This window comes from Gambusia affinis, linkage group LG11, assembly GCF_019740435.1.
Source record: "Gambusia affinis linkage group LG11, SWU_Gaff_1.0, whole genome shotgun sequence".
NCBI classification, from domain to species: domain Eukaryota; kingdom Metazoa; phylum Chordata; class Actinopteri; order Cyprinodontiformes; family Poeciliidae; genus Gambusia; species Gambusia affinis.
Genome location: NC_057878.1, coordinates 15,693,879 through 15,707,794, shown reverse-complemented (window position 1 = coordinate 15,707,794; position 13,916 = coordinate 15,693,879). Strand labels below are relative to the sequence as shown.

The 13,916-nt window shown below is 38.4% G+C and overlaps 1 protein-coding gene across 1 annotated transcript; it reads left to right on the top strand.

The window, feature by feature from the left end:
- Positions 1 to 7,978: 7,978 nt before the first annotated feature.
- atp5mc3a (ATP synthase membrane subunit c locus 3a) lies at positions 7,979 to 11,941 on the top strand. The gene is made up of 7 exons (XM_044132421.1): positions 7,979 to 8,028; positions 8,163 to 8,301; positions 9,882 to 9,978; positions 10,179 to 10,275; positions 10,982 to 11,056; positions 11,360 to 11,550; positions 11,642 to 11,941. The coding sequence occupies exons 4-7, from the start codon at positions 10,237 to 10,239 to the stop codon at positions 11,754 to 11,756; spliced, it is 420 nt and encodes a 139-aa protein (XP_043988356.1). The 5' UTR covers positions 7,979 to 8,028; positions 8,163 to 8,301; positions 9,882 to 9,978; positions 10,179 to 10,236; the 3' UTR covers positions 11,757 to 11,941.
- The last annotated feature ends 1,975 nt before the right edge of the window (positions 11,942 to 13,916 follow it).

Sequence of the window (13,916 nt, the reverse complement as noted above, 5' to 3'; positions counted from 1 at the left end):
TTGGGGGTCTCTGTAGGTGGCAAACTAATAAAACTTAAAATAGGTGATACCCCTCTGTCATGAAAGCGCCTTCAGCTAAACTTCCAAAATGGAGCCTCTCATAGGTCACCACCGCCGTGACTCGTGACGATATGACAGATTAACGACAAGAGGTTGAGCCCTCTACTATGGGCCTCCCACAATCTCAATTATGTCCGCCTTAATGTACACTGAACAGCCACAATTGCAGGGCCATGGACGGGGTAAATACACATGCAGGAAACAGAGTAGTGACAGGATAATAAAGTGCCATGATTGATTCAAGTGTGCTGTGGGCCAGATTAGTTTATTGTGTGGGAGGAATGGTCCGGATTGTACAAGAGCTGCTCAAAGACCAAGAACTGCAACACAGAGAGACTTCAAAAAGGGAGCTTTTTTTTTATGTCGTTCGTTCCTTGATCACAATCATTGTCATCATATATCCCTGGTGTTCTTATATTGCAAATCTTTACAGCAGACCAGTCAAGACATAGCTGTCACCTGGCTGCTCTGGTCAAGGAGAACATTAATCAGGGATGCAACAAGGCATATTGGACTCCCTCTTCTTGGTTTAGTATTTGCAGATTTTTCTGTGGAACATAATTCCAATAATTCACTTAAATTTGTGGATATTTCCCTGGAGCCTAACTTGTAAATGTTTGACAGGCTGTTACATACTTGAAAGAAAATGTAACTTAGGCAGCTGAAATACATTGGCACAATGGTACTTTTCATGCTATTGGCATTACTGTATCCCTGGCAATGATTGGCTGTAACTTCTATACTCTGAAGAGATAAGAAAGACCCAGGACATTAGCTTTTGCAGTAATGCTGAGATGGTTTCCCACTGTGTGTATTAAAGCATATTTGGTATATTTGGTGTCTGAACTGTTCATGTAGACAGTTATGTGTTTTTGAGGGGATCCCAGGTATTCACAGGTCTTAGCTATTTGTAAGCAATTCTAGTTTCCAGAGTCCAGACCTCCCTGAATACTGGGGGTTCACCTTTGTCCATTGCAAATCTGGAGGATCTGCAAAGATCCCTGGCTCAGATGGCATGGATCTGTTGAATCTGTTGAGAGGACAACCAACTACCAGCTCTACAAACCTGGCCTTTATGGATGAGTGACAAAAAAAAAGAAGGCCACTGTTTAACAAAAGCTATATAAAGTATAGATTTCCACAGTCATTTAGGAGAAACAGCAAACACCTACAGGTAAAACACTACAGCAAAAAAGCTTATTTGAAAGTCACCACTCCCATACTGACAAATAGTGATGGCAGCGTCATGCTGTGGGTATGCACCGTAGCAGGCAAACAGAAGCTAGTTAGAGTTTCCATCTGCAGAAGTGGTTGCACAAAATATTGTTTCAGGGAGCTCTATTTCAAGATTTATGTGTCATCATTTTAATGTTAATTCTGTTGGAAACATAAAATTCTAATTAATTCTACTGACGTTTGTAGCTCTAAAGTGACAAAATGTGAAAGGGGTTCAAAACTTAATATTTTTTTGTTAATGGTGTGGAAAAACTTCTCCTGCCTACCTGACATGTTGCCAGCACCTTGTATTTGACTCTGCCTGCACACTGGAAAGAGAGTTAATGCATATTAATGGGACCTATAAAAGAAACTAATTGAGCATTCCGGATCTTGCTGAGTTGAGCATCTGTGAGTGACACTGTGCAGCTCCAGGACCTACACCAGACTGCCTTTATTAGCTCTCTGAACTGGGATGTAGGTCAGGTCATTAAAAGCAGGAAGGGCTCTCTTTCACTAAATGCTGTTGTGACAGCAGCGATTCTGACACCCTAGTATTGCAACTCCGGTATACAGCAACTGGATGGTGGATGCATAATTCAGGGAAGGCTTTATATAATGGATTATTGCTCCGAAACGTTAATCCTAGTTTAAAGAGCTTTAATTAAGCACAGTAAAATACAGCCACATGCACCCCATAAAAATCAACAGTACTCCATATGACTGCTGAGTGAGCATGCTGGTAAAGATCAGCTTATGAGTAATAATCCTCAAATCTACTATTGTTTGGGTAATTTTGATAATGACCAGTACACATATTTTGAGTTTAAGAGCTTTTTTAAAGAAGCTATGTGGCTAATTATAAGTCACTGTTGGAGCCACTTTATGTTATTTGTATTATTGTAACTTGTCAGCACACAAGGAAGTAAAAATGCTACCTGCCACTGTCTCCCCTCCGGTTTAATCCAGGTGCATTGGTGCTCAGGTGTGATGAGATGGGACAAAGGCAAACAATTTTTTACCGTGTATCAAAGTGAACGGATGCATCGAGTGTTTTTGGCACTGTTTTTGCATATCCCCTTCCCGCACAGTAAGATGGCTGCCACCCAAGATTAATTTGCCTGTTTGATAATATTTCTGGTGGCTAAAGATATCTCAAGTCACTGTGTGGAAATTTGTTCACTCATGTTACCCTTATAAGCTTGAAACGAGACGTAATAACCAGAAAAATCACTGAACCATTTAAGTATAGCAAACAGCAGTAATTTTTCACCAAATGACCATTTTCACTTCATTTCATGTTCATCTATGCTAAAACCTTTCTTCCAGGTAACACAGTTAATAATCACTGCAGTGATGAGCACAAACCTTGTTAACGCATGCAGCCTCTGTTCCTGAGCAAACTGGAGAACAGGCGTATAATCAGGTGGAGGTTCAACCAAACTTGTGAAATTTATCACAGGAGACATCCTTCAACCAGCTGCTCATAGAAGCCACTCAACTACTATATAGATACAGTTACAAGTCAATTTAAAAAAAATCACCAGACATTCTTAATGTCAGAAAGATTTAAAAAACATTAACATTCCTCAAATTAATTTAGAAGCAGATCCATAATAACACTTATGTTTGTGCTGCTGCTGAGCAGAGTAGCTGGAAGTGGTTATAGAATGTTGAATCCTGCAGAATGATTTGTCTTTATCCTGTCTTTCTTTTTTTTTTTTTTTTACTGGATGCCCTGTGAGTATTCAAGGGAAAAGACAGATTTTTATAGAATAATTCCTTAGCAGAGGCATTATTCCTCCAATATGAGCTGGATCTTAAATAAAGTTTCAAACTGGTACGATGTTCTCACAAATACAAGCATGAACTGAGCTTTAATCCTGTCTCCTCTCTTTGTTCAACATCAGGAAATTCAGTCAGTCCTCGTGTGAACAGGAGCGTGGCTGACAGGGGCAGCCGAGCGATGATTGGTTTACGGATCTCTGCTTTCTCCAGTGACTTTAAGGTCACTAAAATTTACAATCAAATGGCTTATGAAACTTTAGCGAAAGCCTCCCAAAACTCATGACAGCAAGATGAAAAACAGTCAGAGGAGTCTGCTTGACCTCACTCTGCGGTCCGCGGCTACACTGTGCTGTTGTCTGTTTTTTTTTTTCAGATGCCCTGCATACGTACGGTACGCATGTTTGTTTTAGCAGACAGAAGGTTGTTAAGGACCGCATATGGAGAATGGATTTGATAGACAGACACTGTATGGTGTGTACAATGTTGCAGATAAGAATTATGGTGTATCTCAGTCTGCAGTCACTCCTAAGTTTCAGTTTGCAAGACAATAGATCAACTATGGATGGCTTAAAAAACAATCTAAAACACAATCGAGCTTCTCCAAGAATGATTTGCTTGTTGGAGTCTTGGTTAGGTTATTACAGTTGTCATGAGGCATGAGCCTGTGGGGGATTCTCACAGAATAATGGAAAGTGTGTAAAAGTATCATGATGTGACTTCTCATATGAACATAAATAGAAATAAAAGTGTAATGAAGATTTTTGGCTACAGCCCTTATTTCCATCAGATTTGGGTTTTAACTATCCAAAACCATCACTTTTCTTTATCTGAAGTCAGTCGTTTGTTGACTGCTTGAGTGAAATTTGCTGTTATGCTGAAAGATTTAATCTTCAGCTTACAAGCAATCAACTGAAAGGTTTGGTTCAAAATGTTTTGAACTGTATTAAAATTAATTCTGATTGGAAAAAAATATATAATTTTCAACTGAAGAAAAGTAACTATAGACCATAATCATGCCATTTCCATGCCTCATTGTTGGTATGTGTTGCTCTTTTGGTGTATTTTTGTTGTACTTTGTGGAATAAAACATAACCTTTTAAACTGTGACATATAACTCCACCATCTCCTACACACACACGCACACACATTTTTACCAACATTCTCCTAATTAAAGTGAAACTATTATATCCATACATTATACAAAGTGAAACATTTCAAGCCTTTTATTCCTGTAATTTTGATTATTATGGCTTACAGATGATGAAATCACATAATTCAACTTCTTAGAAAAGATATTTTCTGTTGCTATTTTCAACAAAAAAGTAAGGTTTTGGAGAAGTATGCTCATTTGGATGTATTCAATACATGACTGGTTCTCCTTTTGCTTGAATTACTGCATCAGTGCAGCATGGCATGGAGGCGAAAGCTTGTGGTTCTGCTGAGGTGTAGGAAGCCAAGGTTACTTTGAAATATCAATCTTCGGAAACCTGCAACTATAAGGTTCGTGCTGCAGATTTCTGAATAAAATCTGCCTTAAATAGACTTCAAATGTAGCAGCTGTATGACTGGTGATGTTGACCTTCCAAATCTGGAACTTTTCAAAACTTAGTTGTAACTTCATATAATTTACCAACCCTTCTTTATTATGCATCACTGGATGATAAGTCTCTAAATCAAAAATGTGTTATCTTAGGCTAAATAAAGTGCTATACAATTACAAATCATTCACCCATCCATTTTCTAACACCCTTGTCCCTAGTGGGGTCAGGAGGTGCTGCTGCCCATCTCCAGCTAACGTTCTGGGCAAGAGGCAGGGTACACCCTGGACTGGTCACCAGTCTGTCTCAGGGCGACAGGACAGGACACGCAACCATGCACACACACTCACACCTAGAGTGAATTTAGAGAGACCAATTTACCTGACAGCCATGTTTTTTGGACTGTAGGAAAAAGAACCCAGAGTCAAACCCAGGACCTTCTTTCTGCAAGGCAACAGTGCTACCAACTGTGTCACTGTGCAGCCCAGTACAAGTCATTCACTATTATTAGTTTTAGAATGATTTCAAATGTGGATATATGTTTTGAATATTGAGAAAAGCCATCATTGCATCAATGTATTCATTGGGAATAATGTTCAGAAATTATTTTTATCTAAATCACTGGTGCCAGAATTACTGTTGCTCCAAGTAAGCTTTCATTTGTGATTAATGATTTCACTGGCCCACTGCTTTAAGGTTCTCTTCAAAATGGGAAAGAATAGAGGACATTCCACTTAAATCACCAAACCACATGTATTTATCTTGGAGTTTACACCTACTTCAGTGCAGAAGCAAATTGTCAAAAGTAGTGCGAGTTCTTAGTTTTGATGCCTTTAACAAGCAGAACAGGTCTGCTTCATGGTAGTTTGCTTTTTCACACAAAAAAAGCATTACGGTAATTGTCAAATAAGCAGAGATAATAAATCAAAGTCAAAGAAGTAATTTTCCAGCCTAAATCAACAAGTGCTCCCACAGAAAAGCTTGAATGGCTATGGATGGCGAAGACACAGAGCTAAACTGCAGCCCCTGCTCTTGACAAAGACAGAAACCTGCTCAGCTCTGAGCAGCATCCAGCCATGGAGATTAACACGGAGCCATCAGCAGCATCGCAGTCCCTCCCTACCCTGCTTGTGCTGTCAGGCCGCCTCCTAGCTGCTTGTCAGAAGCTCCGACGAGGAGCTGTAAAAACCTTTTCCCCTCTCCTTAACAACTGCAAAACAACACGCACACTCTCCGACTGAGGTGCCTGCTTTTCTGAGGCCTCTGACAGGACGTGCTGCAGGCACAAATTGTAATTCATAAAGGTTAAGGAGGTCAATGCCTTTTATTACCAGTCTGAGTGCATCCAGCTTGATGGGGCGGGCATGCAAATGGAATGTCTCACAGCAGTCTATGCAAGAACTCAGACAGCGAGTGCGTGCATGCCGGCTAAAGTGGGGGAAGTAAAAGGTGGGTAAAGGGTGGCGTGGTGAAGTGGGATGGGCTACACTCTCCACCTTCCACAGCCATGTAGGGACCACACAGCCGCTGGCCGGTTAATTAGATAGTATGACATTGACCTCAGGTAGTTAATGGCCACTTTGATATGTGCTGTCTTGCAATTAATGCAGTGTAGATGTTCATGTTTTACCATTTGGTTAGATGTGACCTATAAGATGCTGCATTACACTCTGGCCCAGTGTTCACTCTTTGGTTTTACATCTTGCATTACTAGAAATTAAGAACATTGAATATATTTTATGGTAATTTTGCTTTGAAAATCCTCTCGCACCACACAAAAAGATTTTTATCAAACAATATAGATTTTAGTATAGAACCAAAGGAGAGAATATTTTTTTTTACATCCTTATGTTAATACTGAGATCAATAATACAAATATTCTGTTTTCTCGCCTGCTGGAAACATTTTAAAGGAATAAAATCATGTTTCACCTTGTAGTTACTGGGGTTATTATAACCCCAGTAACAAAGGCAATGAACACATCAGACACCATTGCGCCCTCTTCTGGATCTTTAGTAGAACAACAAAACTTTTTTTTAGCCCTAAAACTGTTGCTAAAGTTTATTAATTGACAAATGCGGAAAAAAATGTGAGATTGTACTGATGAAAAAAAAAACATAACGTGCATTAACCTTCACTAGATGAGATTATAAATCACAAAGACTTGCACCTGTTTTTTTTTTTCACTCTTTATCTCCACATAAGTATGCAACTTGCATGGCTTGGGTATGCAGTTGAATAATAAAACTTTTCATTATTTAATTTCAACGTTTCTTTATTTGTTTTTTTTGTTGTTGTTGTTGTTGTTTTTTTACACATCTTAATAAAAAGATACATATACATACACATTTAAAACAACAGTATAAAATTCAGTTCTCTAAATCAGGTACAAAGTTTCAATTTTAAATGTAAAATAATTGATATATCTTTTACGTTTGAACTTCAGGAATTTTTGGAGCAAATCTAAGAGCAGTGCAATGAAAATGTAAAGTTTCTCAATAAATTAGAAAAGCTTTGAAAGGTGAATTTATTTTAGTAATCTGGAAAAAAAAAACAAGTTAAGTTAAAAAGTTAAATACCTAAGTAGATTCACTGGAAAATTAAGTGGAAACAAATCTCATAGAAAAAAGTGCACATGAAGCAGGTATAACTGCAGTATTGAGTGGGTTGTGAAGCAAATCTCATTTCAATATTTTTGGGGAGATGCATAAGGCAGTCACTATGACTGAACCACAGACTGTCTCAGAAGTGTTTTAGCTGGACTAAAGAGAAAAGCAATTGACTGTTCCTCAGTGGTCCAAAGTCCTCTCTTCAAATGAAAACCAGTTCTGCATCTTGTGTCAAGGCCCTAGAGATCAGAGGAAGAGTGGAAAGTGTAGAATTTTAAAATCTAACAGATTTTTTTTATTAGCTATAGTTATTAAAATAACAGCAATAAAGCTAATGCCTATATCTAATAGCTTCACTATTTGAAGTGACACTTTTGACCTTTTTGCTGATATCCCAACTTTTTAAAGATGCTCCTGTGTTTAAAGGTTCTTTGGGAGCAACCTGCTAACCCAATGCGTCTAAACCAGCATCTTTGGTTATTCATGCTTTGTTTACTGTTGCAAATCAGCATATCCTGTAAAATAAACTACTTTCTCACAGAAGACTACAAAAACTCATCACTGAAGGCCATGTACCTTATTATTACGATTCATTCTGGTGTGTAAACTTTACAAAATAAACATGCTTGGAATCATGTTAGACCAATGACAAAGTAGAATAAAATGGTGAGAGCCAGAACAGAGAAAAACAAAAACAAAGTAGAATAGAATTCAGCTGTTGTTTGCTATCCTAATGAATAAGATTTGTCACTGTCTTCTTCAGTGATTGGTTCATACTGCATGTGATGCACCAGCTGATTCTCCTCACTGCCTAAGAGGTAAGGAATCTGTGGCTTTATGTTCATTGTGAAACTGAAAAGATCATACCTGAGGAGCCACTGGGACTCTCCTCCCTTTAAGCCTAGTGTGCAGCAGAGGCAGGCTCCCTTTGCTCATTACCTTTCCATCACAGACCAGCTGCTGCGGAGTCATTCATCACGATTATAAATCTGCCTACTGCTGGTAGCCTGCAGCTCCACCATCAACCTGCAAGTCACAAAGATATCACCCTGAGCCATCAGCCGCTCCGGACACAATGCTAAATTGAGCAGGTGACAGTTGAAAACAGGTTGTTGGTTTATTTATTTTTTTCTTTTGAAAGAAAAATTTTTTATTTTGAGACTCGCAGAAACCTGCATGGTTTGCAGAATGTCTTTAGAAAATAATTAAATTGGACCAGTGTAAGCCATGGTAGATAAAAGAAATATATCTAAAGCACTTGAATCTCAAAAGGTCTTGTCTTAGGAAACAAGAAGCACCTGACACATGACTGAAAGATGCAATCATATTAGTGCAAGATGTCTATATCTAATACTTCAGATGTTGACGAGAGCTGCCACAGATTCTGCTAAGATGAGAAACCAGCATTTAGTTTACAGTTGTGAAATAGACAGAAAATGAAAGATTTAATTTCTTTAGAAATTTATTGCTCCCTCTGACAGTGTTTTTTTTTTTTTCAGTATTGCCCTGTCATATGTCTTTCAGGGTCTGTAGCATTCATGTTCCTGATAAAGAAAAGCATTTCCACTGGGTAGAGTACACAAAAACCGAGCTAAATTAAGAATAGCACTGTCAAACTGTTTTTAATCAAGCAAAGGTGAAAAGTAGTTGTGAATAACACTGAGTTAATTTCTTTATTTGCTTGCGTTTCTTTTTTTAAATTTTGCCTTTTTTTATTTTAACTATGATTAACTTCCTGTTTGAAGTTTGATGTTTATATTTTGAAGGGACAGTTTCCTGTTTTACTGTTAAAATTAAAGCAACTTGACAGGAATAACAAGACCGAAGATGCAATTTACAAAATGTATCTTGTTATAAATGTATGTTGAAACAAAATTTATTTTTAGGTTGTAACAGTAATTAGTGTGGATGCTGTAGGCATTCCTCCACTTCTTCCGTACACATTTTCCCAGTAAACTATTTCTGCATACTTTGTGCTATTTCAGCCATTCAACTTTTGCTGTTTCAGAAAATTACGGCTGTGTATATTGTTATTGATATCTCCTAATATTAAGCATTGAAATGAATGGAACGTCCTATAATTTCTGAAAAATTCAGCTAAAACCTTTGCGCTCTTTCAAAGCTAACTACTTCCACATACTTTCAGCTAGAAATGCCATTGAAACTTTAAAATGTAGTCATATCCTTCAATTCTGTTTGTTTCAGATAGTTTATTACGGGTTTCATAAAATCCCTCTTCAAGTTTTTTTTCGCTTTCTCCTCAGTTTTCTGGAAAAGAAAAAAAAACATGGGTGATTCTGGTCACTGTAGCATCAAGCTACACTGGCCAACTAGTTCTAAGGGTTCACACACCTTCCAAACGTCCTTCCAAACCTCTCGGCTTAATTCCAACCCTCCTTCAACAATTTTTTCAATCGACCTTCCAACCCTAATTTCGAACCTTCTTCAAACCCTAATTCCAACCCTCCCTCCACCCGACCTTACAACCTTCCAAACCTAAGTGGAAGATGTTTAAAGAACAAAAATGGCCAAAGGTGAATGTTCATATGAACAAAAATAGCCATGAATGTTCGTGAATATATGAACATTCATCTTTGGCCATTTTTGTTTTTTAAACATCTTCCATTTGCTTTGACTATGCTGCTTTGTCTTGTGTTAATTTTCAATAAAGTTTTCGTGACGTGACCTTCCACTCACATCCGGGACTCTTGTACATCACGACGCGCAGGCGCTCTCTCTCCTCCACTGTGGTTCGACCTCTGCAGTCGGTAAGTCTGTAATGGCAGTTTGAATGAGAAGCGAATTTTCATAAATCTATATTCATCCTCTCGCTTAGCTTCTCTTTGCTCTATACAAGTGTGAACAGCATGCAGGATGGATATGAATAGACATTCAAATGTCTTTATTTTGTAAGTTGGGCATTTTTACAGCCATTTGACCTTACTTCTCTCCGCTCTTCCTTCTTCAGAGAGACCCGGGCTTCTACCAGATTTGACCGAACCGGTTAAAACTACCTAAAGTACAAGATGTATGCCTGTGCAAAGTTTGTGTCCACGCCGTCTCTGGTGAGTTAAAAATCTCCTATCCGAACTGCTTAGTTATAGTTACGATTTAAGATGTAGGCCTCCGATTGAACTTGACTAGCTTGATGCCAAGGGTATCCACCGACTAGGCCTGCAGGGTTAGCCAGCAGCTAATGCTAAAACCAGCCCAGGCTCTCTCACAGAAAGCAGTACATTAACGTTTGCATGAGCTGTGTTTTAGGGCTCTTAAGTCAAAATGTTCTACTACAATAGCTCTTACTCTTAGCGGAAATCTTTAATGAATGTTTTTGGGTAAGGTCATGTAAACTCATTGTTAGCCCAACGTAGCTAACCGTGCTGCAAGAATTAAAAGCATTTACATTCAAAGTAATTAGTTTACATGTTCATCGCTCATTGACCATACTGTCAGGTGTTTGTAGCCCAGACACTTTCCTATCTACAAGGTCATGTTACCGGATACAGATCTTTTAATAAGCTAATCTATGTACTCTGCAATAATATCTAACAAATTCTACAGTAATGGAAACTGAGGACATTTTAATTGCTGATGTACTATTTAAATAAACTTGTTAGTGTAAACAACATTGGGAGACTGCTTGATTGCCACAGTTGGCATTCAAGGTACCTTTCATGTGCACTTGTATGTGATAACGAGGACAGGTTTTCTGCCATTAAAATAAATTAAATGTAACTTAAAAAAAAATGTTTTCATGTTCTGTTTTTGCAGGTGCGTGCTGGTTCCCGGGCTCTTTACAGACCCCTGTCTGCCTCTGTACTGTCCAGGCCTGAGGCCAAAACAGAGGTCAGGATTCTAAGCTTTTCATCAGCTGTTTACTGTTTTTAAATAGGATTTTAATGCTTGACAATATTTTCTCTGCATTGTAATTAAATTGAGTTGAGTAATTGTGTGACCTAATGAAGTTGCTGGAAAATGCTTTTTTTTTTTTACTCTGGTAGAATTTCATATTGAAATTTTGATGCACGTGTCCTAACTTTAGGCCACAACTTGTTCTTTCGTAGTTTTTTATATTTGACTTTGTCATTGTTAATCTTTTATTGCACTTGTACCTTAAAGATTCTGACATTTTGTCCTTTCCCACTACAGAGCACGGTTGCTCTGATGCCACAGAATCCCCTCACCCAGGTCTCTCTGAGAGGGTTCCAGACCAGCGCCATCAGCCGGGACATTGACACTGCTGCCAAGTTTATTGGAGCAGGAGCTGCCACAGTTGGAGTTGCTGGATCTGGTGCTGGAATTGGGACTGTGTTTGGTAGTCTCATTATTGGCTATGCCAGGTTTGTTTTTAATTTTAGCAAAAATATGTAACAACAGTTTGCACACTAGTGATTTTATTGTCTTGATTTATTGGTGACTTGTTGTTTATAGGAACCCATCTCTGAAGCAGCAGCTGTTCTCCTATGCCATCCTGGGTTTTGCCCTGTCTGAAGCTATGGGACTCTTCTGTTTGATGGTCGCTTTCCTTATCCTGTTTGCTATGTAAAATCATCCCCCTGCAACAGTTTCTTTCCACAGATGTGACTACATATTTTATTGTGGCTACCAAAATTGTTCCGTGTTGGTGTCATGGAAATGTACATTTTTCAAGTCTTTCAGACACTGTCCAAATAAGCAAAACATGTATTGTACAAATGTAAGATCTTACACAATTAAAATACATGGATTTGACTATTTAGTAATGGCAGTTACTTTTGTCTGGAACATCACACTGTTCAAATGGGAAGCGTTTAGCTTTTGTGAATGTCATCTTTTTCAGTGAAGGATTTGCGTAGATCTTCCATAAATCAGCCTCGTTTTCACCTAGCCTTTTGGGGTCCACCTTATTGACTTTGACATTCAGCTGCAGTTAATGCTGTAATTAGACAGCAAGTGGCAACTTGCTTTTGTATATGGCACTGAATAAACTTAGATGATTTAATTGAGTTAAATGTTTCCTTTTCCTTCGCCACCACAATGTTTCAAAAGTTACAAAATAGGCATTGAGCTCGACTGATTACCTCTTCACTGGCTAATTAGAAAAAAATACTTTAAACAGTGAAGCTTTCATCCACTGCTTAGGGAACACTTCATGGGCGGCTCCAAGAGCTCTATTGCACACGACTGCTTTGGTTTCAGTGTTTGTTTGCACTTCATTCCAAATGTCAAAATGTGTTAAAGTAGTTTAGAGCCCCCTACAGATTCCTACACAAACATTTCTGTTTTTGATTATTCTGCCATACAGCTGAATGGGTGGGGAAAAAAATCCAGCTTCTCTGAAAATTATAAAATATTACAGAGTTTACCTGAACTGTACTGTGTATTACAGCGTATGGGTATACTAATACTTTCTTCTTTTTTTTTTATTTTATTTTTTTTTTAGCTTAATTAGCATTGTCAGTTGGTATTCAAGGTTCCTTTCATATGCACTTGTATATGCATATGAAAGGCACATGCATGCCTTTACTGGGCATAGTCAGTAAACCCAGTAGCCTGGGCTTACTATGCCAAACCCAGGCTCCTCTATTTGCAGCCTTCAACCCATCTGCATTGTTGGGTCAGGTGTCATTATTCTTTTTTTAAAATTTGGGGTTTATACCAAGCCAGTTTGCTGGCTAATTGGATTGTTATATGGTTGTTGAATCATGTACTGGTACTGACTGCAGTGCAAGGCCTGCTTTAAAATGAAGTCTCTATAACTTGTGAGGAATGTGAAGCATTAAGTACCTAAGTACAAAAAAAAAAAAAAAAAAACCTGGAGAATGATTGGATTTGACCAAACCTGGTGGACCAACACCAAAATGTGCTTCTCTTAACTGTCACTGATTGTTAAAAAATCAAAATGGGGTCCATACTGCTTGGATTTTTAACTCATCTCTTTTCCTTGGACCAGGTAAGATTCTTCTATTGTTTTAACTTTAGAATGGATTTAATGCAACAAATGTGAGCTGTTCTGGGTATGTCTGTGTGGTGGTTCTCTAAGAAATGACTCCCACCTTGTGAATCTCCTCCCAATGGCATTTTCATTACAATGCTCCAAAGCTGTAACAGTACCTCTTGTTTGTGCATCTTCTTCCACACTTTTTCCTTTCACTCGATTTTCCGTTGATATGCTTGCAGCAGTCTGTTAGTTTATTTGGCAAAGGCCTTTTGTTACTTCTGCCAGTGGCAGTCTGCTGGACAATGAAGTAAGAAATAATGTCCAGCAGAACTGCTCTATATCCATCCATCCATTTTCTTCCGCTTTGTCCGGGGTCGGGTCGCGGGGGTAGCAGCTTCAGAAGGGAGGCCCAGACTCCTCTCTCCTTAGTTGCTTGTTTCAGCTCCTCCGGGGGAATCCCAAGGCGTTCCCAGGCCATCCAAGACATAGACCCTCCAGCGTGTCCTGGGTTTTCCCCGGGCCCTTCTCCCGCTCTGCTCTATAATAAAATAATAGAGCAGCTCTTCTGTATTAAAAATTTATTGATACTCTTATGCAACCATTTTGGGGTTTTAATTTCATGTAATCTATTAATCCTCAAATTAAACTGAGAAAAACTTATAAATTGTAGCACTTTGTGTGTAATTAATCAATTTAATACAAGTTGAACAGGCTTATCTTACATTTTAAGATTTTTTATTAATCATTCCTTCATAATATTTTCTGGTACCTTCTAGTCTCTTCAAT